This window comes from Thamnophis sirtalis, unplaced genomic scaffold (genome assembly GCF_051295495.1).
Source record: "Thamnophis sirtalis isolate CommonGarterSnake01/CBP01778 unplaced genomic scaffold, rThaSir2_p1.2 scaffold_5, whole genome shotgun sequence".
Taxonomy (NCBI): domain Eukaryota; kingdom Metazoa; phylum Chordata; class Lepidosauria; order Squamata; family Natricidae; genus Thamnophis; species Thamnophis sirtalis.
Genome location: NW_028261385.1, coordinates 106,466,165 through 106,492,008, shown reverse-complemented (window position 1 = coordinate 106,492,008; position 25,844 = coordinate 106,466,165). Strand labels below are relative to the sequence as shown.

At 39.8% G+C, this 25,844-nt stretch overlaps 1 protein-coding gene across 2 annotated transcripts; it reads right to left on the bottom strand.

The window, feature by feature from the left end:
- Positions 1-2,613: 2,613 nt before the first annotated feature.
- On the bottom strand, positions 2,614-10,994 carry PTMS (parathymosin). Of its 2 annotated transcripts, none has more exons than XM_014064680.2 (5): positions 10,775-10,979; positions 6,929-6,997; positions 4,636-4,720; positions 4,471-4,538; positions 2,614-3,591 (listed from the first exon to the last, which is right to left on the bottom strand). In XM_014064680.2, the coding sequence occupies exons 1-5, from the start codon at positions 10,820-10,822 to the stop codon at positions 3,541-3,543; spliced, it is 321 nt and encodes a 106-aa protein (XP_013920155.1). In that variant the 5' UTR covers positions 10,823-10,979; the 3' UTR covers positions 2,614-3,540. The 2 variants fall into 2 exon arrangements, with proteins under 2 accessions (XP_013920155.1, XP_013920154.1); XM_014064679.2 differs by lacking the exon at positions 2,614-3,591 and adding an exon at positions 3,598-3,741 and having other exon boundaries at positions 10,775-10,994.
- Positions 10,995-25,844: the final 14,850 nt, after the last annotated feature.

The following is a 25,844-nucleotide window of genomic DNA, read 5'->3' as shown; positions in this document are numbered from 1 at the left end:
ATCAGAATATGCAACTTCCTCAATCTGATTGTAATCACTAAAGAAAGATCATTTAGAACGGTGTTCCCCAACTTTGACAGCTTTAAGCCAGGTGGGGAATTCTGGGCGTTAAAGTGCATCCATTTTAAAGTTGCCAAACACCGATTTAGAGCACCGCAGAAATGACATTTTACAGTACTAATCTGCTTGAGAAAGGCAACCTTTGGGGAACTCTGTGAATTCAGATTTAAGAAAAATTGTTATGTTTGAATATTTCCCCAAATGGAACTTCAGCAGCAAACTGCATGCATGCAGAGAAACAGGAATGTCTCTGGAGCACCCAATGAGCCTAGCTGATGCTGTGAGAGCATTGCTCCAAAATGGCCACCAAAATGGCCACCAAAATGGCTGCCTCACTATTCAGAGCTAATCCTTTTAGGAGGAGAGGAATAGCCTTTCTTCTCAGGCCTCTTGATTTCAGTGAAGGCACTTATGATCCAGTTTGCAGCAACAGCAAAGCTTTCCCTAGACTCACAAAACAGAGTGCCATTTAAGGGCCAGCCAATCCTTTTTTACTCCCCTAGGCATTTTTACACTCTTCCACACATCTATTTTATTTGTCATTTGGAAGCTGCTTTGCAGAGTGATATGATTGTTGTAGCATTTTAAAATGTAATGTTGTAAGCAGCTGAGAAAGCAGGTCCCATGCATTTTATTTCACGGGAAGAATTATCTGAGCCAGCTTAACTTTTATTCAGATCAATTGGTAGCGTCCACCCAGCTGGGCTTTCAGGCCCCTGTAAATCTTACCGTACCCCTTAGCAGGAATTGAGGCTTCCATATAATTTACAGTACAGTCCATGTACAATGCCTCTAATGCCAAACCTCTCCCAAGGAATTCCCTTTTACCTATCCATAGCCAATCCTCCCAAATATTATTGGCATCAAGTTATTCCTTGCCTTTATATCCCTTCCCACATTTATGGTCCAAACTCCTTTTTAGAGGATCAGTCTGTGATTCTTTCTTCTAAGCAGGAAATGTGTAAATTCTAGAGGGGCATCTGCTGCGCATTCTGTGTTCAGTACAACTTGTTCCGTTTCCCTCTCCAGGATTATGATGCTCTGATTCCAGCCAAACCTATAAATGCTTGCGACTGCATTGGTTGAATGTGTGGTAATTCAACCTAGGGACAGAACAATGCTGTAAAAACTTTCCCGATGGTCAATCCAACCATTAACTGGAACTCAAGGAAACTTGCATAGAACTGCAATCTAATAAAATAGTAATCCCCCATCCCCCCCCAGAAGCTTGCCAACAGGCTTCCCTATAAAGGAAGCATATTCAGGTAACCCCCAACTTAAAACCATTCACTTAGTGACCATTTGAATTTAGAACAGCACTGAAAAGATGACTTATTATCAAATCTCACACTTGCAACCATTGCAGCATCCCCATGGTCCCAGGATCAAAATTCAGGTGCTCAGCAGGTGGCATGTATATTTTTGGCAGTTGTGCTGCTCCAGGGTCCTGTGATCACCATTTGCAACCTTAACCAGCCAGTTTCAGATGAGCAAAGTCAATGGGGGAAGCCAGATTCGTTTAACAACTGCACCGCTTTGCTTAACAACTTAACCACAACTGGTAGAAAGGTTGCAAAATGGAGCCCAATTCACTTAACAACTGCCTTGCTTAGCCACAGAAATGATGGGCTCAATTGTGGTCATAGGTTGAGGACTACCTGTAGGCTAAAATCTGCTCACTTTTAGCACTATGTGTATCACATATACTAAAGTTACAGTAACAGATCATTGTTGATCACTGAAAAACTGATTCACAAAATTACAAAGTCATCACAAAAACTTCAAAAGGAAGCTCCACTATAGTTTTATCAAAGTATTTTGAAACCATGTTTTTTATTTATTACTGTTACTATGTGTAACTCTTTTCTCACCCCTTTTTGGCTCCTGTAGAATTACCATAGATTTATGCGCAGCATAAAGAAAATGGTGTTTTTTTTCTTTCTCTCCTCCAGAATCCTAAATTTCTAATATTTTTCTATGCACAATAACAAACTCCAGATTTTGTTACCAAAAATCAGGGTTAACAACCAAGCTGGAGAAGTATAAAAGAGAATAAATGCATAATGAAGATATCAGTGACTACTAGCTATCAGCTTCAAATACTATAATCTCAAAACCATTTGGTGGACGACAAAAGTTGGAGATCCATATACCTATCCGCTGCTTATAGGCTTTTCAAAAGCTCTGGATCAGTTAACAAGTCATCAGAAATAAATGTGTCTTTGATCTGACAGAATATTTTTTGTTCTTACTGTACCATTATTTTTCAGCCCCGCCACTGACTGGTTTTCCCCACATATGGGAATAATTAAAGGGTGTTTCCATCTTAATCTATCATCAAACCAATGGCCTCTCTTTTATCCCTAACTTTTAAAAATGTAACTACAAATGGGAAGTGGTTAAATGTCAACAAGGAATAGAATGTATTTTTAAGTTAGCAACATTTGTTAGTTTAAGAAAAATAAATTATTGTGTACTAGATCTGACTTGAACTGAATGCAGATGATTGTGCCATCTGCATGGCAATTTTTCCAAAGCAAAAATTATCTGAAATCTTTTTGAAAGGTTTTTTATTTACAGTGCTAAACAATATATATATTTATATATCTCATCCTCATAATGTCTGTGCCATAGAAAATACTGCAGATGGATCTGCTTTAATTTACAAAGAAAAACAACCGAAGAACCTGACAGGAACAAGGGAGAAATCAAACTTTGGTCCTCTAATTAAAAAATAACAAACACCCAAAATGGGAAAAAAAACCACTGAATCACACATTACTTTACACATTAAAAACAAGCTTTGCCTCCAGGAAGAAAAAAGTTCACCAGATTCAGCTTGCTGCCTGTCATTTAAATTTGTACAAAATGCATTAATTAAAAACTGTAAATATTTTTTTAAGTAAAACACATTTCACTGTATTATCATCATCACCATCACTACATTTTGACTTTTTTCCTGCAATCGAAAGGGAACAGGCACAGCCCAGGAACACATCGTGGCAGATTTCCCTTGCCCTGGACTTCCTGTGTGCCAAATGTGATTTAACCCTTTCAGCACCATAGAAACTCCACAAGGTTGTGGAAGGGGCCAAGAGGAATGGGCAGGGGTGAAGTGCTGGATGGGAGCAGGGAGGAGTTTGCAAGGAGGTGTTGAAAGCTGAGGAGGCGTGAGGATCTCAGGCAGCAATTGTGAGGGTGTTCTGGGAAGAGATCGGAGGAAGCAATGTTTCTAAAGACTGGAGCTATCTGAATGGAGGGTGAAGGGTAATGAAACTGTAGAGAGCACTGTAATATGGAAACAAATCTTGGAGCTGGAGAAGAGCTTCCTTCAGCTTCCTCTTGACAGAAAGCACATTGAATTCCTCTTCTTCCTCATCTGCAGCTACAGCACTACAGAGGCTGCCTGCACAGACAGAGGAATGAAGGTGTGCGGATAGTTGGACAGCGGAGAAGAGGATGCAGATGGAGCCAAGAGGATCAAGCTGAAGAGCCATTTTCTGTCTTCTTTCTTTTCGGGTCAACTTCATCCTTCAACAGAAAAAGGTGGATGTATTTGATAAGAAACACTTTGGCTTTAATACAGGTACTTCTAACTCAGTTGATTGGTGAGTGGAAAATCAAAGAACTGTTGCATCGGTTGCGCCAGCCAGCAATTTGGAAAGTGAATCCCAGAGGTTTCTGTAAAATAATCACTGCTGTGGATCCACAAGACACATAGAGAGATATATCTTCTTTATTTGTGCCTATAATGTTAAATTTCTTGCCTGACATTAATAACTCTTTTGGGTTCCACATGCCACCTCCAATTTTAAGCTATGATCTAATGTTGGAAAAATAGCCAATACCACCCAGCAAGTCTGTGAGACAAGCAAGACTGTGGAATGAAGAACAATCTAGGTTCACTACCACCAATCTCCATGGAGGGACCTGCCACCAAAATCTTGCCTTATGTTAGAAATTGTCTAACTCCATTTTATATTCTACTTGTACAAAGGGTCTTCGGGAATTAAGATTTCCACAGAATCCTAAGAACAGGTTTCATAAATTGTTATGAAAAGGGTGGGGAAAAGGGCAACTTCTTGTTAGCTTCTAGTTCATGCCTAGGCCCACAGTTTCAGATACAAACCTTGCCGCAATCCCTAGAAATTCTAAATGTAGACTCCCTTAGTCCAAAACTTCTCAACATACTTATATACTCAATCATTGTATCTGTTGCCTTTATACAAAGGAAATTGTAAACTGTCCAGAGTCAGTTACATAGTGAGAGAGGCAGTGTCTAAATTTGATAAATCAATCAATGTAGTGTTGAATCAGCCCCTGGGTACTTAGGTGCTGTAGTGTTGCTCACTTTCCCTGTATATTCCTATTAAGGCTTTCCTGAACACACTAAACAAAGTTCCTACTCACCTCTTCCTGCTTCTTTTCTGCAGATCGTTTTACTGCATGTGTATCTGGTTCCCGTTCATTCTCATCATCTTGGAATTAGAACAAAAAGTAAATCAATGCTAATTAATCTACCCATGGAATTCACTTACCAAAAATGTATGAACTATGTGGCTGACTTGCTCTTACCTTCATCTTCTTCATCCTCATCATCTACATCCTCGGGATTTGCATCTTCATCATCTTCCTCTTCCTCAGCCCCATTTTCATCATCCTGCATAAAGGAAAGTCACATGATAAGCGCAACCTGCCAAACAGGTCATAAAGCCAACCCCAGTAGACTTTGGCTGTATTTATATCTGTTTATTTCAGCTCCTATCCCCAAGACAGGTTGAAATTATAGCTACCATTATTCTATTACACATATAGCTCACTCTTCTTTTGAGAAGTTGGGAGTTCTTAGCAACTCTCAGCACCAAAACTGCTAATTTTCATCAGCAGGACTGTGCTACGAACCTATTCTTTTTTTGTCTTCTTATACTGACAGTTCTCTTGCTTTTCAAAGTTATCTTACTCATCATTCTAAATCCATTTCTAGAGTAGTTTGCAAGCCAGCATGGGGATAGAGTAAGAATCAGAGTGGATGCATGCACATTCCATGCACTATATTAGGCATTTTAACAACAGATTCACTGCTAAGAGCCTACACATATTTCGTTTAAATTCGTTGACATTATCACTTGAAATATTTTTAGCCACATCATGTCAAGTCCTAATTATGATTTTCAAATGCTGGGTCAGATCTTCATTGATTTGTCATTATTGTTTTTCCTAGCAAATACTTTGTGACTAACACTTTTGAGTACCTGCTTTACTTATAATTATGGAACCACTCCACAGTAACTTTGTTACTGTGCACTCCACTTCATCTTTGTTTTTATAGGTTACTCTGATAAAAATAAATATTATGCAAAAAGCTGAATCAAAGTTTTGGGACACTACTGTGAACTATGCAGTAGGAGAAGGATGGAAAAAAGAATGATATGTAACAGTGTAAACTATACAGGTAAATATGTGATAAGCCCTAGTTAGAAACAAAATGCTCTACTATGTAAATGTGGTCTTTTGCAGCAATATATATTTAATAGATTATGTGAAAGTCTTCCTTGTATTTCTTCCTCCTTTTCTCTTAGGGACTTCTTCATTTTTATCTAATTTTGGATAGAGTGCAAGTTATCTTGTCACCAAGACTTTTGGATTATACAGATTAGGGATAGAGCTTTTGTATCCATCATTTTTCTCCAAACTCCACTCCGGTCTTTGTATTTCTCTGCACAGAGAAAAAAAAATCACTGAAAGGTGGGTGTATTTTTATAGTAGGGGGGGGGGAACAACTTTATCCACCAATACTATACCAAACCAAGAAGGTTTCTAGGGAGGCAATCATCCCATGCCCACTCTGAGAATCAAATGTTAAATTGTGTCTTCTGAGCCCAATACCTATACAACTCTGCTCATTCGCTGGTTCTCTTCAAAGCAAATTGCAAGACATCGAAGGGGTTATGGTAGCCAACAGTAATTTCACTTGCCCTCTGTGTTCTGCCATCTGCACGGACTCCTTCCACGGCTCCCAAAGACAGATACAGAAACAAAAGAACTGACCTAATGACAGCCTAGCTAAGCCAAAAGAAGCCACATATTTTGGAATGTCTGCCAACTGTGCAGCTGTTAACCACAAAGTACTTACCAGGGGAAAAAAAGAATGACAGATCTATGAAAAACTAACTCAGCATTTAAAAAACATCTAGGCTGCCCCTTTTTCTACCTGCTATTTGTTATGAAGGGAGGGAAAGGGAATGCTTCCTGCTCTTCTTTCCTAATTTTTCTCACAACTGGAATTCTAGGAGCAAACCTTGGGAAGCCTCACTGGCCCTTTGACTTTTTATTGCCTTCTCTAGACTCTCCTTTACCCCAGGTCTTCAGTTCTGCAATGCCTGAAGTCTGAGCCAATGGGAACTACTCTGCAACATTTGTCCGTTCATTCTTTGGTTTGGTCCATTTTCCAGGGTCTTCTATTGCTGATAAGATTCTATTCCACCTCTTCTCAGGGTCTCATGGAGAGTTCATTGAAGAAAAGAGGGATTGGAAACTGCACCACAATGCTGCTTTCAGAGGCATGCTTTTACTTTGCAACTCCAAAGCTCTATCAGTTGGCAGCAAAAAAAAGATGATGGCTGGCATTGCCACTCCCCTTTAGGCCAAAAAACTTTTTCAACTCAGAGACTATGTTTATTGTTTCATCATTTCATTTCACCATAGCTTGGTTCAATAATGATCACGAGAAGCAATGCAGAAGGTCCATCAAAAAAGTGAGATGTGGGCAGACCCCATGCATTTCCTCACCTTGCCCTCTTTCTTCTGCCTCATTCTTGCCATACCTGCTCACCTCTGGCTCCTGCATGAAATGCAGACCCAATTTTACCTCTATGATCTCTTTCTTGTCTTTGCGAGCAGACTTCTCCTCATGCTTCTCCTTCTTCTCCTTCAGCTCCTGAAAGAGATGATGCAAACTACATTAATGTTACATTCACCATGGCTGGTATGATAAAAAAAATGTTGCAAAATAGGGAGGCAGCTGAAGGAGTGACTCAGCAATTGTTTTTTTTAAAAGATCATTTAATGAAATGCAAAAGCAGCCAGGATTACACATTATATGAGAGAACATTTGAGAGATGCTTTGTACTTTTTAAAAAATCACAGTATGTCATTGAAATTGCACATGCCTGTCATTTTCACACCTGTAACAAATAAGAAAACCCAGATAAGGTAAGGCACATTGAAATCCAACTGAGGGTTTGTCAATATTCAGTACTTGTTGTATAATTTACCTCTAGACTGAGACATACACTCCAAATTGCACCTTTCACTAAACATGTGGCAGAATTCACCAATCCATCAGCATTCTTTTAATTGGGCCGTATGGAAAATAACTTGCAAAAGGGTTGTGCTCTGTCCATTTCCTATACTGCTGTCTTTAATGATGCATAAAATCTGCAACCTGTTGTAACATCTCATGAAATAAATACAAACCTTATGATTGCTTCTTAAGTTGTAGTACATTAGAAGTAACATTAAATCTCCAATATGTTCAGCAATATACACCAAATATTACTTCTTTCTAAACAGGAACTGCTAAATGTTTGCAAGAATGTCAATACAGAAAGTGGCTTTCTTGTATTTCTATAATTCTTGTGATGCAGCTTTGCAGATTCAAACCCTTTTTGTGCTACACGATGCTAGTTTAGCAAACATGTAACTCAACTGTATTCCAGTAATTGTCTCTGCAAGTATCAACCAAGAACATGTTTACATGATCAAAAAGGCTTATTGAGATGGCAGAAACAATGAGGACCACCTTAGTCTAATGGTTAAGGCATCAGCTAGAAACCAGGGGACTGTGAATTCTAGTCCTGCCTTAGCATGAAAGCCAGCTAGGTGATTTTGGCCCAGTCTCTCTCTTTTCCTGTCATCCCAACCCACCTCTCAGGTTTGTTGGTGGTAGTGGTGAAAATAGGAGGAGAGAGGAGTATTAGGTATGTTTGCTACCTTGAGTTATCTATAACAATAAAGGCAGGATAAAGGTGCTTAACAGGATAAGAGAGAAGACCCCACCCCCAAGCCATCTGTCCCGTTGGGGGTTTTTTTAGTCTCTATTTCATTCTTATTAATTTTAACTGTTTGTTATTTATCTTTTCATCATTTTTGTAAGCCTCTCAGAATCATTCCATCAGGTGTATAGAGTATAAATTTAAGACGAGGGGGAGGGGGGAGGGAGATGGAAGGCAGGAAACATGTCCCATAAATATTCTACAATTCGCTTTTGTTTTTTGTATTGAGAATTTATAGAAAAGAAATCTGTCTTTTTTTTAAAAAAAACTTGAAATTCTACATCACTTCCTTCAAGGGCCAGCTAAATAATAAATCATGTTCTCTTTAATGCAACTACAACTAAAATTACAGTGTAGGCAAGTGTCAGTGTAAGATTGAAAGGGGGGATGGGACAAAATGGTACAAGGTATCATAGATGAGAAAGGTTCCAAGCTGTCATTTTCCACTAGAGGGCATTGTGTTATTTTTGAAGACATAATATTTCTGATCCTGCCAGCCACAGGGGAGCCTACTCTGGCCTAGTTACATGCTAATCTCACCTGAATTGATCGTTTGGGTAGCAGACCCACAGCATCCAAATCTGCATGTCTCCCTCCAAACTGCTTTATTTAATACATCCAAATCTCAAATGAAACTTCCTTGGTATCTTCTTCTTCCAAAAACCCAGGGGCCTTCATAATGGATCCCATTCTGGATTTTCTCTGTAAAACTACTACCTTTTCACTGTACCCACTATCCTGCTATTTATAGTAGCTTTCTGAATTCCCACATGGATGGTCTGTGTCCAAAGTTATAGTGCACAATGGCCTTAAAACGTAAAGGTTCTCAGTGCAGGATGAAAAACTAAGACACAAATCATAGAATAGACATCATCCAGTTATAAAACAGCAAATAACTGTTCAGATCAATTCATCTCTGAAGGAAGCTGTTAAATTGGGTACAAGAAACAACACAGAAGATCACTAGGGCAGTCCCCCTTCTGAAGCGATTGCACAGAATTAAGCATATAGTTCTGGGCTACAAAAACACTGCCTTACCCTATATGGAAAATTATTCAACCAAGTTCCAGTTCTCTTTGGTTTTCATGACAGCAAAGACAAAGCAGAAGCGAGGCTGAGTCCTCTGCAATGTTTAACCTTTATCCCCATGTCCCTGGCTGCTCTTAGGATTGTTCCAATTAATTATTTCTTTTCCTTTTCAACTGGTTAAAAAAAAACATTGTGCAAGCTTCAACTCTGGAACACGAGCTGTTTGCCGTTTGTCTGCATTTTCCATCTATCTCCCTGTTTTCCAACAGGAAAAGTATCCTGTGCCATTGTTTGCCCTTCTCTGTAAAGGCACAAGGGAGGCGAACAGCACAGCCTCATTGGATCCCACAGTTTACTTCCAAATAAACATATTGGGGATTTTGCATCTCGAAAGTCTCTGTGTTTCATTCCATATGAAAGTGCTTAGTAACAAGACTCCTGGTGCCTAATATTGTGACTAACATTTGACTATTTTTACTTGTCTTTTCACCTCCTCTTCAATTAATTTCAAACGGGTCTTATTCACAAACTAGTTGATGGAATGTAAATTAAAAGGTAGGGGGGGAAACCTGCCCTCTGGTATTATCTATCTCACTCCCCAACCCCGAAAGACCTGTGCGATTTTTCTGAGGGATGTTTTGTCTTATCCTTTGAGGACCATCCTCACAAGAACACAATAAGCCCGGTAACCCATTTTCTGCTCCGCTGAACGCCAGTAACACCCGCTGTTTCCGGAACAGATGTACAGAGTATGCTGCTACTAACGGTCGAACCGCTGAAGCCGCCAATACCTAAAACCTGATGCCTCCGGAGTCCAGAGACTGAGCGGGCGATGAGAAGGACGCATATGCTGGCAACCTGGCAGGCAAGCGCGAGCCCGCGCGCACCCCCGCCCTTTAATTGCCTTCCATTTTTTTCCTGGCTTTGTGTTGCGCTCCTCCGCCTTACGGCTTTCTTTCTAATACAAGCGAAGCGGTTTAGCCTCCTCTGCCCTCCAAAGTACCCGGTGGGAGGATCGGCCTCCTCCTTTCCAAGCAGCGCACCTTTTGAGCGCTAAGCCCAGGAGAGCGCGGGCTTTTGAAGAATGAATCCCCCCCCTCCCACCATTGTTGCCTGTCGGGGCTTTTCAAAAGAAGAACGATTTATCTCGGCGGAATCTGCCTTTACCGCCGCCAGTTGTCAAAGGCAAAGGACCTTTGGCAAAAATAAATAAATAAGGAGCCAAGGGCGCTTGGGGTTAATGGCACCGAGAGGAGGGCGCTCCCGGGGGGGGGGGCGGTGTTGGAAGGACCGAAGCCCACACACCGCCTGAGCGCGCCAGGAGCTTTTCTCGACCCCAATCTCCAGCCAGGAGCTGCTCCATTTCCAAGGAAACAAAAAAGGAAGCGCGCGCGGGGCGCAAGGAGGATGAGGGAGGGAGAAGGGAGCGGACAGGAGAATCGGACCCGGGAGAAGGCTGGCGGCGGGAAAGGAGGCAAGGCGAGCGCTTCTTTCTTCCCCCTTCTCCTTTCCGAAGCTGCCTTTCCGAAAGAGTCTTGGCGCGCCGCGATGATTTCGGAATGGACCGAGCTTGGAAGACGAAGGTCTCCCAGGTCTTGCGCGTAGCCACCGGCTCGATCCGAGCGTCTCACCTTGGCTCCGAGCTCCACCGGAGCCTCGTCGGCGGACTTCTCTGACATCCTGGCAGCAGCGAGAATAAGGCTAGGCAGACGAGATGCAGTTTCGAAGCAGGGACCTGCCAGCTGCCGCCGCTCTGCTCCCAAGCGCCAGGAACAAAATCCTTCTCTCCCGCGACAAGGCAGTGCCAGAAAAAGGGCTCGGTGACGAGAGAGCGGGGAGGGAGGGGCCTGCGGGAGGGAGGGGAGAGATTAGAGGCAGAGGGGAAAGAAGCGAGTGGCAAGCGGGAAAGAACGGCTCGCGAAGCGGCACCGCTGCGTTTTGCAAAACCAACGAAGATAGCTTTGCAAATAATTATCTATCGGGCGGGTTAAAGGAGATTATGCGGTCCAGGGCTGCACCGAGAGCCATGAACCTGAGCTCCTGCCCTTGGGGACGCTGCCGTGTATGCTTTGTCCTCTGTTCCTTTGTTTGCCCTTTCTTTCGCCCGCACCGCCTACAGACGATCGCACACGCCCTTTGTACTACGCCGCGTTATTTATTCCAGATTAACTAAGCGCCTACTTTTTTGCTTTCCACCCAACGATCACGAATAATCGCACTTTTTTTTCTCCTTCGGTCTGCCATTCTTGATTGTGACAAAACATGCGGCAGGATTGTGTCCCGGCAAGAACACCGGGTTCCTATTGCAGTGGCAACATTTCCAGATATTGCCACTTTACAGCTGTGCGCTGCATAATGTCACTCAGCAGCTCTCTGCATATGCTCAGAGAGGACTGGTGTTGTCAAACCAAGGATTGATTCTGCCAGTATCAAAACATTACATTCACATTTTCCAAAGCACCAGTGTTAAGTAACCTTGTATGTATGCTCGGAGTGCTTCATGACAGTCCACATGCATGGATTCTTTACTTCTGCCATACTTGTTACCTGTCACACTGCATTAAAAATGTAAGTGCCAAGCCTGCCTAATTTGTATGCAACCAGAGGATATAATCACTTTAAACTGATTTAAACCAAAGAATAATCGAGTATAAAAATTACATGACATCATAAATAGTATCATAATCTGAGTAACCACCTCTAGACAGTTGTCTTCAATGTTTCTGAGGACAAAGAAGCAAAGTTCCCACTCTTCTATTTGTCCATCAACAGGCACTAACCAGTCCACAATATCTAAGAAGGATGGCTTTATTAAGTATCCAAAAGCCATACCATTCATCTTCAGCCGATAATTTCCAAATATCAGCTTTGGACAAATTAGAAAATAGCAGCCAAATTATAAAGGTCTACTTCACTATTTCTCCAGCTTGGCAGCTTGAAGATATGTGGACCAACTCCCAAAGCTGGCTGAGGGATTGTGGGAGTTGAAGTCCACTGCCAAGCTTGAGAAACACTGGTCTATTTGACAGCCATATTCAAAATGTGAAACATTCTCTTCCCTGAATCCTGTTTTAGTGCAGTTGACACTATGCTCTTTTTCCTTAGTTTAAATAATGCTTTGCTGTCCTATAAAACAATGGAAAATATAGCAACTAAATAATTAATAGGTTGGTATGGAATGTACTTGATTGAGGATGTTTGCCCCAATTCAATGCAGTATATTTGTGGACTGCACACATCTCCAAATAGGTGAAATATTTCTTGAAAATGAAAAAAAAATCATTCTAGTTTAAACTATACGGAAACATCTTGTCACCACACAAAGTTCTGCTGCTGCCTTTGTGCCAAGAAGTCGCTGATCTGAGCATTGCTTACAAAGGAGTGGGACTCCTATTTGTGTTCATAGAGAAAATATGGAAATTTATGGAGATGTGAAAGACTTTTCCTCTTCATCCACTCTTTGTATTTTAGATGATATATTGACTGAAAAACATGAAAGTTAGCATTCCATCACATATCCTTTCCCCAAGTTGTGATGGCCTTTTAGGCTTATCCTTGGGACTGAGCCTTGATAATCCGGAGCATGTACTTTTGGCAAAGCATAATCAAACTCAGTCCGGGTTAACCAGCACATGGCTTTGTTTTCAATTTACAAGGCAATTTTTAAATTGTCTTCAAAGACAACTTTAAATGTAATTTATTATAGTGCAGTAGTTTATAATCTGGAAGTTATTAGGTACAGATAGGTGGAGCCAGGCTATTTTTATCCCAAAATGAACATGGTAAATGGCAAAGTGCCAGGTTTAGTTAATGGTGCTGAGCATCACTAGGTCTCCTCTACATTTATTGTTGGATTATCTAGTGCTTTGTATCTTTGCCAAGTGATCAGGCAGCATTCTATATTTCTTACTTCAAAATGCCTGAGGCATTTTCCAGGAGCTAACAAGATGGAAACTTCATCGCAAAAATATACTAGGAGTTGTTCAGTTTAATGAGTTCAAGTTTTGCAACGGTCTGAATTCAAATTCTTGTTTGTCTGTAGTATTCCTTTAAGCAGAGAAAGATAAAGCAAGATTCATCTTGCCATAACGGTTCCTGTTTTGGAGTCTTACAATCCTAAGCACTTTTCTGGAAGTATAGTCCTTTGGTCAAAGTAAGTTTCAGAGCATGTGTAGGATTGCCTACCTAGGATTGCATTTCATCTGTTTGTACCTACAATGTATCCGTAACATACATCCATATAGTACACAAACTCATACAAACATCAATAACCAAAGAAGTGGTATGTGCATACAATTTAGTTGTTTTCTATTTGTGCTATGTAAAAATGTTAAAATTTGGCAATCCCCCCTCCCAAAATTATGAAATTAAAGAAATTTATCAACCGCTAAAAATTGCTGTTTCACTGATAAAATATCTAAAATGTGATGAATCATGAGACCAGAGGAAAAGCAGAACATGGATGCTACATCCTAGAATTCCCAGAACATAACCCGATCCTCCCTTTTGATGATGACACTTTCTAGCAGACTTCGCTTCAGCAGAAATAACTATTTTCCATTATCTTCAGTAACAAAACATATTAAAATCTATCTGCCATCCAGTTAATAACTGCCCTGGGTATACAGCTCAGGATATGATGTAATTCAATACTCAAATCATGGCACTGCCATATTACATGGGTGAGATCATACATTTTAACACCTGGCATGCAAGTGAAGCTGTACCAACTTGGTGTTTGGAGGCTGTTCAAGTATGGATAGGGAGGAATAGACTCCTGCTCAATCCTGCAAGACTGAGTAGCTAGGGCTGTTTTCTTCCCTCCCCCAGTGGATCGGGAATGTTTTTACCACCAGACTTGGATGGTATTGCACTTCATTTGGGAGTACACAATTTGGGCCTCTTGTACAGCACTCAAGTTACTGCTCAAGGTGCAGATGCAGTTGTGACAAAAAAAAACTTTGCAGAGATTCATCTTGTGCTTTCTCAAGCAGGAAGCCTTTCAGATGGTACTCATGGCCTGGTCATCTTACAATGGGTCTATTGCAATGTGCTCTATACGGGCTACCATAAAAGACCATATGGAAGATACACCTGGTGCAAAATACAGTGGTACAAGCAGTAATGGACACTTCTCACTATGTCCATGCATCGTTGCCACTATGCGAGCTGCGTTTATTGCTAGTGGGGTTCCAGGTACAATTCAAGATGCTGATTGGGTCTGGTTATCAGAGGGACCATGTATTTCCAGAGTTGGGTTTCTGCCGGTTCGCCCTGGATTGGGTGAACTGGTAGTGGCGGTGGCAGGAGGCTCCGCTCACCTGCCCCAACGCTTCTGCACATGCACAGAAGCATTGCGTGAGCGCACACGAGTGAAATGGTAGTAAAATACATTGAAACCCACCACTACGTACTTCCAATTGTTTCTACCCGCCCAGGTATATGTGTCCAGAATGAGTGCCCTCCAAATCCCTTCTACTAATGAAGTGCGCTTTCTCTGTTACTGCCATCTTCTGGAATGGTATCCCCATAGAGATACAGATGCTACCCAGTCTCCTGGGGTGCATCAACTTCCTCTTAATAAAGATGCACTCATGTTCAACTTCTCTACCCCCCCCTCATTGAATTCACTATTTAAAAAATAAAACCTGTCTCTGCTCCCAGGCCTGGGGGTCATTGTGTTTTTATTGTGTATCATTGTTTCTAGTTTTGCCTGTCTGATTTTATTTTTTAAAACTCTATTGGCTTTTGTAAGCTGCCTAGAATCTTACTGCACTGGGCAATAATAACAAATTTAATAACTAAATATAAACACAACTTAAATACAAGATATATGAAATGGCTCATTTTGTAATACTCTAAAAGGAGATATGAAGAAATGGCATTTTATACGATACACATGGAAACTTGTTTATTGTTGTTGCTTTTATTTAGTATCCTAGTGCTTCTCCTTAAAGAGATAACCTACTTTGAAACTTGAAACATAGCAGCAATCACTACTCCAATACTCTTAAGTTCATTTACACAGGAAAGCAAGAAAGATAAAACAAAACTACAAGATTATTTTACATTACCTTTTATATTAATACTGGTGGTTCTTGGGAGTTATTTTAACATTACCCAATACACCAAGAAGTAGGAAGCTGTATCCTTTACACAGTGTCTCCAACATAGGGAAGCACATTGTCATTACTAATCAAAAACTAATTAACACTACTGCTTTGCAAACCTAAATTGAAGATTTGTGCAGAATCAGCTAAGTATAAAATGCACAAGAGTTCCAGTTATAACTACTAAATATTCAGACTACACCATTTCTCCCTCAGAATTAGTGCCCATATTCATCTAAAGCTAAATATTAATTCCTCAAACAATTGCTTTTTATCCTCACCTTTGATTCTACCTACACAGGTAGCTACAAAATTTCATCTTCACTCTACTTTGCGCAAATACAATTTTGTCCTGTCCTTCAGGACAGGTGAAAGTATTTTTTCTTCTTCAGAAAAGGCAATTACAAATAGGATAAGAGGACTTGAACCTGTGATTACACTGTAGCCTAAATTGGTAGCAATGTTGCTTGTTGTGCCACTGGAGATCAGGGTGTCACAAGGTTGGTGCTTTGTACTGTACAGTAATGGACAAGTAAGGGTACCTTGCCTTGCCCCCTATGGTTTTTCTGATACTTATTTATAGGAGCAGGATATGGGTATGGCACAATTCTGGATATGTAGGCTTTACTGCAGTTTTCCCTGGAATAGTAAAAATATGGCTACCATTTTGGAAAAGATGCAATATCCCTTCCCCACTTGAGACATGGCATACATTTCAATAGTATAAGTCTAGTGCTAGCCTATTTCTCCTTCATAGTAGTGCCAACTATGCCACAGGCCTAAAGGAGATGAAAGAGGCCCAGGGCCACCAGCTTTCTAGCCTGAAAAAACATTCCTGTCAATAATACATCAGCACTAGTATGTTTTGAAATAAAGATAATTTTATATTCACCCTCCAAGGAGGTTTTCACAATTACACAGTACAATAAAAAGAGGAATAGTTATAAAGTAAATAGGTGATATGATTATAAGGAAAAAGAACAGCATGAAAGATTAAGGAGTCTCTGTTCAAGTGACAAAAGAAGTACCACAGAGAGATTTTAAAAACCCAGTGGCCTGATGAAAAATAAAAGGCTTATCTCAGTTAAACAAGTAGAATCCCAGAGTTAGAAATCTGTTCAGGTTTTTAGATTAAATGCTGCTTTATATAATTAGCTATATCCAATTCATAATCAACATAAATGTATGTTATACAAGGGGAATAAGAGTTCCAAAACCTAAGATATAAAGTAGCCTTAAAGTGACTACCTTTAAGCAGACAGGTTTTTCATCTACATTTTGCAGCATTCTTCCAACCACATCTACAATTAATGTTTCAGACTCAGAGCAGGGTTTTGGTAATGTCTTTTAAAGAGATGTAGTGGTATCTGCCACTTTTCCTTAATTTATCTTCATTGTACACATATCCTTGTTCCTCAAGTTCCTTTTTTAAGAAAAAAAAGTTCAACATCTCCATCCCCTCCCTAGTTATGACAAACTTTCTGAATTTGCAGCCTAGATCAATGCATGGATAACTTGGATCAGAATATAGTTGATCCATCACTTGGAAAGCTTGCTTAGGGCACTTGGTGCCATGAAAGCATATGTATCTCCAGGAATCAACTGGATGTAGAAGCACACTAAAGTGAAGAGAATATAAACTCATCCCCAAAAATCAAGACACCAACCTGCATATAGAAGCCACCAAACAGACTCGTTTTTTCTAAACTCCATTTCAGTTTACTAAGCTCAGGCATCAGTTTAGGGCTTTCCACCATTTCAAAAATAATTGGCAACCTCATCCAACAATTAGAAGCATGAGTGACAAAACACAGCATATTGCAAATGTTATGAGGTTGATAGTTTTTCCAGCATCATTTTGAAGCGGACATCCAGATAGTATAACTCTCACAATATGATGCTCATTTCCCAATTTGGGTAGTCAAACTAGAACAGTAACAAAGCTTATGACATAAACCTCAGTAAAACATTCAAGAAAAAACTAAAGAGAAACAAGAGTCTCTGGGCATAAAAAAGTTGCACTCAAGTGGTACCCACTAGTCTCTCAAATCCTAACATCTGATGCTTTATTCTGCAACAGTACTGAGGCTGACAGCATTATTTTAATGTGGGGTAAGTTAAAGAAAGCAAAGGCTAAGAGAGGGAAGAAGTGTCATTTTGCCTGTTCCACTCCCATTCTTTGCTTCCAGAGATTACTAATTGGTGCTGCTACCAAGATGCCAATCATCCTTATTGTAGTTTTCAGCCATAGTTGAGGAGGAGAGTTTACTTGTTATTGATAGTTCCCTCTTGAAATTTCTCATAAAACAAATCCTAACCCCTCCGATTTTAAGTGTAGCTTTTCCCATGCATGGCTAAACATGTCACTATATTTAATCCTAAACTTACTGGAATTTAGAAAGCCAATAAAAACTTAAATATTTCAACAGGTCTTTAAATAGAGACAAGCCCTCCTGGTATATTATTACTGTTGTATTGTTCCTGTTTTGAGTTGTTACTATTTTTCATTGCCTTAATTATTTTAACATCTTACACTTTTAACATTAAGTGTACTAGGACTACACATAAGTGTATGTGTATTAGGCTTGTGCACGTATGTGTAATATAAGCCACTAAGAGTCACTTTCCATTTGCAGTAGAATATAAACCTACTAAAATGAATACCAAACTTATACCAATACACGAGTACAGAACAATTGATGCAAAAGCATACTGCAATCAATTCAATTTTCATTATATAAAATGAAGCTCCTCTAAATCAAAACTTCTATGAATATTAGACTCAGGATAGTAAGGATTCATTAACTTTAAAGCAATTTCACATGGATTTTTGAAAACAGTTTTCAATTGACTTGATTCCAAGAGTCATCCTTGAGAGAATTTATTCCAAAGAATCAGCGCTTTTAACTGTGACATGATTATTCTAGTTATTAATAAGGAACCTAGCTTAGTTTTTTGCAACTGAACATTTATTATAACTTTATGTTACTGTATAAGGAGTGCATCTTAAGACATGGTTATACTGATACCTTACACAACAATTCAATATCTCTTACACAAGGCATAAAACCTCTCTTACATTAAGTGTCACAAACTCCAATGGTTCAGCAGCTAGGTGTTACAGTACACTATACCTTTCTAGAAATCTTGCTATCCTTAGGCCTCCCAAAATTAAATTCATTCAATAACAGAGAAGATTAAATTTTGGATTATTTGAAGTTATAATAACTATAATACAGATTTAAAAGCATATTTCAACAGGTGAGTTCCTTATTCTCAGATCAAATTATTGAATTTGAATTAGTAAATAGCACTGTGGAAATACGTGGAGGGGAATACTATGATTTTACATAGTTGCTCCAACACAATGTACAGGGTCTTTCTTGTCTTTCACTTGAATCTTCTACCACTTATATTCCATTCACTTATTTTATCATGGTTAATTCTCATGAAAATTGACTTTGGTTATTTAACAAACCTATAAATTAAGCCTTCCATTGTTTTTTCATTACGGTTGACACTACAAAATCTCCAAGGATTCAACTGATGGGCTTATTTTGGAATTTTTAAAATATGTTGGTGGTGGTCTTACAATAGTTTCCTGGAAGTTTGCTTCTCATCATGATGCCCTAAGAAACAATCAGAAAGCACTGATTTACCAAAAAGTCACCCTCTAGCTTTTGGGAAAGATGCTGGTACTTGAAATAAGGCACTGGGCTACAACACCTTCCATTTTTAATTTCTAACTTTGTATATTGAGCCCACAACCATTCTTCAAATAAAGATTGTACAAAAGAATACTGCTTTGCTTAGCAGGAAGCTAGGCTCCCCCTTTTAACTATTTTAAAATCTTAGAAGTCAGGACAAGTAATTTGTCATTGAATGAGAAAAGTCTCTGCAAGCCCAACAGCACCTTCAGACATCTTATGAAGCACTAGCCAAACGACACAGAAACTCCTCAGGGACTCAGAATTCCCTCCAATTCCATTCCCTTCTGCAGTTAAAATGTTCTTAATAAGCAAATCCTGTAGAAAAGAAATAGTTGGCAGTCTAAATCTCATCACGATTTTGGGAAGGAGGGGGGGGAGCTTCTCCACAATGGCATTCAGACCTTGAATCGACCCAAATGCTAAAAATGAATCTTGAACTGTGGTGTCACGCATAGAAATACAAGGAAGTAAATCTTATTTATCGCTAATGTTTAAAAGAATCAGATCAGCGTTTGCTTAGCGTTATTTTTTCCACCCCCTCACTTTGTTTACTTGAGTGTTGTGGAGAATTTGACAGCCTTGCATATTTTGTGGTCACCGTAAGTTGCATGATCAAAACTAACAATATGCATCCTGGGACGTTTTTACGGTTGTCGAACGAACAAGGAATGCGTCGTCGAAATTTCAAGTTCTTGTCTTGCGAGGTAAACCAGCAACAACTAGCAAACAACATGGCGACATGAGCTGCGTAGAGAAGGTTACAAGCCTGAGAACACAAAGCCTCCATCTTGCGCCTTCTCATCCTTGTAATTTTCCACTCCAGCTGCCTGTCACTCTCTCCCTCTCCCCCCGCGTTACAACGCGCCTCCCTCCACGTTCCGCCCGCTCTCGCTCTCAACGAACTCCCGGGCTCACAGAACCTCCCTCCCAGGGTCCTCCTCTAGCCAAGGAGGCGGAGCTTATTTACTTGAGCGCGCGAGAGTACTGAGTTGGGGGAAGGGGAACACTTTTTCCCGCGCTCTTAACGGGAATCCACGTGGTTTTAGAAGGATACGCTGCGTTTCACTCCCCTTATAAGGAGAAAGCAGGGAAGACATATGATTGGGTTATTTAAACGAGCAGGAGGCTTAGTAACAGGCTTTTTATTGGCTGTTGGGGAAAAAGCTGCACTGTGGAAGAAATGGAGGGAATGGGAATGAGGCCATGGGGGAGGGGAGGGAAAGGAATATTGGCGACGGTTTCCGTGGTAACTGGAAAGTGGGTTCCCCCCTCTCGAAAACGATGGGGTGAGGTATTTCAGGAGGGACATTTAGGGTGGGGAAATTGTTTTAGAATATCTGTTTAAAACTAGCTGACCCATGTGTCCACACAATAGAAAAAATAAAGCTTCAAAAAGCATAACACTTAGATGTATTATTTCATGTATATACAAGATTTATTCTCTTTATTAAACATAGCATTTAAAAATACAGTAGGCTGACCATCAAATGCTGTGCATGTCAAACCCAGTTAAAACCATTTGCTAGGTGAAAGTGTCCTAAATGTTATTTTTCATGATTTAAACAAAACAAAACAAAAGTGGCAAAAATTTGCTCCTATTTGGGTCAGGAAGCTGAACAAGGAAATCCAAATATCTGGAAAAAAGCAATGGCAAATCAAGTATGCATTGCACTAGGCATCCACTTCCACTCCAAGGAAACTTCATCCTGAAACAAGCAGCTTAGCAAGATTTCCTAGCCGTATACAAAGACTTTCTGGAATTGTTTGTAAATATTAACTCTATGTAACTCCATGTAAATCTAAGAAGATTTAAGATACTGTAGCACTTTCGAACGGGCAATTTGCATTGGACACCTCAACATTATATCAAATGGCTGGGCAATCGGCCTGCAAATGCCCTTGAGGGCCACAGTTTGCTCACCCTTACGGCTTTACAGACACCAAGAAATGGGTTTACAGGTCATGTTAAACCTGAACAAATGAGCCACATTATGACTTAATGTATGTGAATCCAGTTTCTATGGATAGTGAATTGAATTACAAGAGGTAGGTAACCTGTAGCCATCCAAACTATTTCTGCATGAAGTTGCCTCCTTGATATGCTTGGTTTATAAGCCACAGTTTGCCCACCCTTACTACAACCCACAGTTTATTAATCAGAGTTTATTGAATGTTTCAGTGACTGGGGTGGCACAAAAATTAAGCCAACACAACAGGCCTAGTTCACAGAGTAGCTGAGCCATGTTACAGTGTATTTTCTTTATTTATTCCATTTCTATAGCCACACATCTCAAACATGTAACTGTATAACAGAGTTAGAAGGGATCTCTGAATCCAAACTCTGACTAGGTCATGGCAATTACGGTAAGTGCTTTCACCAAGCTTGTATCCCAATTCTTATCCAAACCATTTATGGCTTTGTATCAAGATTGAAGAACTGGAGTTGATCAAAGTTGGCCTCCCACTGACCTGTCAGGCAAATGTCATCAGAGGATCTTCATTTACTTCAATCTGTGATATTATTTAACCCAGAACAATCTTTTTTTTTTCATGGAGAAGGGCCAAGAGAAACACTTTTCTTCAGAATCTTTTTCATACAGAAATCTCCTTCATCAAGCTTGTAACTTTGAATGGCAGATATGAAAAAAGGAAACCAGCTCAGCTAGGACCTCTCCTTGATGTTATTCCTGAGCATGGAATGCAGTAGACAGCTCCTGTCAATTTGGTTTAGCTATTTCCCAAATCGTTAAGATATGCACTGAGGGAAGTGGCCTAGCCACTTGTTGCCTAATATGATCTCTAGTTGGAGAATTTATTATGATTGGACTGTGAATGGTTGTTGACTATCTTCTGAATCAAAAGCAACATACTTACATACCAACTGGTAAGTGGTGGGTAAGGCTATTGTACTCCCGGTAGGGTTTATGAGCTTAATTGCTTTGGTCAGAAACTTGTGAACACTGTATGCTGGTCTTTTTGCCTAATCCAGCCCAGGTCTTATATTGATCAGTTTTACTACCTATGTCTTGTATTTCAACAGCTGAGAATGGGGAGGCAAGATAAAGAATAGGTAGACTCAATCCTGCTGGCACTCCTGAAAGGGCATTAGCAGGGTTGATGAAATAGGAAACTTGTTTGGGCAGAATATAGGTCTTGTTGAAGGGCCCCAAAATTGAACAAAGCCAAGAGGGCTGAACTGACAGGAAAAAAGCTCTCCTTTTCTTATTTTAAAATAGCAGTACACCAGTAATACTGAATTCTTCCAATTTGTCCCAAATAATCTGGCAACTGTTGGAAGAAATGTCCTTCTGGGTTCAGTTCCAAGTGGGGGAAAAGACACTGGAAACATGGAGGCTGCTTGGAAAGATGGTTTAAGGGTGGACAGGATCATATGGCTTGAGCTCCTGAACAGAAAAGGGGGATCACATGCTTCCAGATGTTGGGTGAAGAAGAAAAAGGGCCGAGAGGCTGAAAGTCCCTGGTTTTATGCCCTCTCTGGCCTTTGATATTGAACTTGTATTCTGATTGGTTGTCAGATTCCCATGGGGCCATGCAGGGGCAACTCTGTAGGTGGTGCTTTGAGTCCAGGTTTGGTTGAGCATTGTTTATTTTCAAATGCCATGTGGTGAGATGGGTAGAAGGCTAATCCTACCTTTGTTATGTAGAATACTGCCCCAGGGCCCAATGGCCTATTGATAAAGGTGGGGGTGGCTGAGTTTCTGCCTCTCTTGAGTTTCTACCTCTCTTTTTAGGGGAAAAAAATCTGTCTTTTAAATATTTCCTAGGATATTTCATTCTTCTAAAAGAAGGGTAGGGTTTAACTTCCTACACAAACATATGTTAAATTTTCTACTATAGTATGGTAGTTACTTCTAAAATATCTTTGAAGGAAATCCAGTAGACTTAGATTATCCCAATCAATCAGGTCTAACTTCAGTTAGAGTCAGTCATGAATCTGGATGAGAAGGCTTCTAATATCGGAAAATATATTGCATTGAAAACTTTTTGTAGCAATAGAAATTTATGAAAGTTCAGACAGAATAATAAACTGTTAAAGTACAAGAGTTTCAAGTCTGTATCTCAAAAAAAGATAAAGTTGCCCCAGAGTTGAGCTCAACTTCACCCAGTTAACACTCATGTCTGCCTACTCTATGAAGTTGCCAATTTGTATGGATTGACTGCAAAAAGCAGGTAAAAAGATACAGACAGCACAATGTATCTCTTTGACATGAAAGTCCAATAATAGCACTTTTTCTATATGTGTAGAATACTGAAATTATGATGACTGTAATCTGAAAAAAAATACATTATGTAGAAATGTTTAGAAATTTTGGGTTAAATAGCCATAATCAATATGATCATACAGTATGTTTTTAAACAAGAGAGCTACAAACATATGAGAGTTTAAAATATCTTCCTATTAAAATTTATGAAAGAATAGTCGGGATTCATAGCTTAAAGGCATAATGTAGCCAACCTTCTCATCTTCACCTCATTCCAAATGAGATAGTCATATGTAAAAGAGAATAGGAAACTTACACTTCTAATAACTATATCATACAGGTTATACCTGCTAAAATTCTGATTTTTATGACACTACAGATGAAACTTTATTCTTCTATCTGGCCAATCTAAATACCAGTAAACTCGTTTTGTTCTTATTACTTTTCTTTTTATTTTTGTCACTTTAAATTCCACCCCAGAACTAAGAATCTCAGGTAAGTAAGGTGCATGCCATTAAATCCTTAAATTTGGTGGCATTTACTCCTGAGTAAAGATGGATTATGCAGTATATATACTGCCTCAGCTAATAAATAATGCATTAAATACACTAAAGTATATTGTTCAGCTAAGATATTATTTTAAATCTACTGTAAACAGTACTAATGTTAAAATTGAGACTTTCATCCTGCCATATACTGTAAAAAGGAAAATATTAAACATACAGATAGTCATCAATTTACAACAGTTCATTTTGTGACCATTTGAAGTTACAACAGCACTGAAAAAAGTGACTTCTGACCATATTTCGCACATGATCATTGTAGCATCCCTATGATCACAGGATTTAGATTTGGATGCTTGATAATTGATTCACCTTTATGACAGTTGCAGTGTACCGGAGTCATGTGATCTTTTGCGATCTTCTGGTAAGCAATGTCAATGGGGAAACCGGATTCACTTAACAACCATGAAAATGAATGAATGAATAAATGAATATATATGAGATTATATCTTAATACTATACAGTACTCTTTTCAAGATAGTTTGGATAACAGTTTGCGTCTGATAAAGCAACAATAAATTTATTTTCACATAATGGCTTCTATTTCATTTTCAGACAAAGTATTGGTATAAGGTATCAAATCTTTAAAATCTTAAAGCTTAGAACTACATTATGAAGGAATTATGTTCTATAATCTACCTTTTTGGCTCCTCATCCCACTTTTCATACTTACTTTTATATAATTTTAATTAAAACATTAAAAATGCAGATAAAAATTAATATAACTAATATAGAATAAGAAAAAGAAACAAAAAATAAAATAAAAAAGAAGGCTAAAAGTGCAAAAAATGGAAAAAAAGGAAAAGGGAAAAAAGCAAATAAAGGCAAGAAAATGCAAAGTGGCTTCCAATCTTCTGTGCAGCAGTTTTAAGCACAATTATAAATTTACCTCCATCCCTTATTTCTGTAATCTATTATATCAAATTATCAAAACCATAACTCACAAGATTTTTTTCTGTTTTACACAAAAAGTCTGTATAGGGGTTTTTCTAGCAATACACAGATATTTTCTTTTCTTTCATCAAAGAAGTCAATTTAGTGATCTTGCAATTTCCAACATCTTCACTAACCATTCCTCCATTGTGTGTAATGCTAAATCTTTGCATCTTTGTGCATACAATACTCGCATTGCAATTATCATTTATAATGTCAAACTTTCATTATTCTTTTTATAGCTGTGCATCAATCCCAAAAGAAAAACCTCTGGCTTCAATTGTGTATTTATCTTTAAAATCTTGTGAATCACCTTTCTCATATACTCACACTGTTGATTATTAGAAACAATGAACTTCATTTATTTTATTGATAGAGGCATCTCCCAGTGCCTTTTCAGCAAAGGCCCCAAAATTATGAACACTCTTCCTTGAAAAAAAATCTTTATTTTGGCTTTCAAACAAATAATGCTCCTATTCAGAGGTGGTATTCAGCCGGTTCGCACCAGTTCGGGAGGGAAAATTTGACTGGTTCACTGAACCGGTAATGACCTCTGGCGGCCCTGCCCCCACATGCCCAGTCACCCTGTCACTGTTGCTCGCTTGTCCCGCCCACCTGCTCGACGCTCACTCGCCTGCCCGCCCAGTCACTGCACGCTTGCCTCGCCTGCACGCTCGACGCTTGCTCGCCCCGCCCATCCCAGCCCTATATATTTTGCCTTTGCCATGCAGTCCAGCTAATCCCCTCACCATTCGCGTCGTGCCTCGCCCACTCTGCTCAGCTCACCAAAGGTAAGCATGCATCCCGCTCACCCTTTGCCAGGTAGGGGGCCGGGCCCCCAGGGATGCGCCATTTCCCAAGGCCCCAGAGCCACTGCCTGCCTTGGCCAGGGTGGGGAACGCACCATTCCCCAGCTCCGGCCTTGCCCCGGAGCCACTGCCCACTCACCACCCGCTCCCTGCCTGCTCGCCCTCCACTTTGCTCACCTACCTTCCATTCCAGGCACCTTGGGAAGGGGACATGGTGAGGCTCGGCTGCGTTTTACAGGAAGCCTCCAGCTGCTGGTTGTTTTCAGCTGCCTTCCGAGTAGTTCCACTATGATGCTGTGTGCGACTGGCCTGAAGAACAGGATGGTGAAAAGTCCAGTGACAATCGCCGCCAT

Coding starts and splice junctions, on each gene's coding strand:
- PTMS (XM_014064679.2), bottom strand. CDS start 10,822: ATGTCAGAGAAGTCCGCCGACGAGGCTCCGGTGGAGCTCGGAGCCAAG. Junction 6,998..10,774: donor CGGTGGAGCTCGGAGCCAAG/GTGAGACGCTCG, acceptor CATCTCTTTCAG/GAGCTGAAGGAGAAGAAGGA. Junction 4,721..6,928: donor ACAAGAAAGAGATCATAGAG/GTAAAATTGGGT, acceptor TCCTTTATGCAG/GATGATGAAAATGGGGCTGA.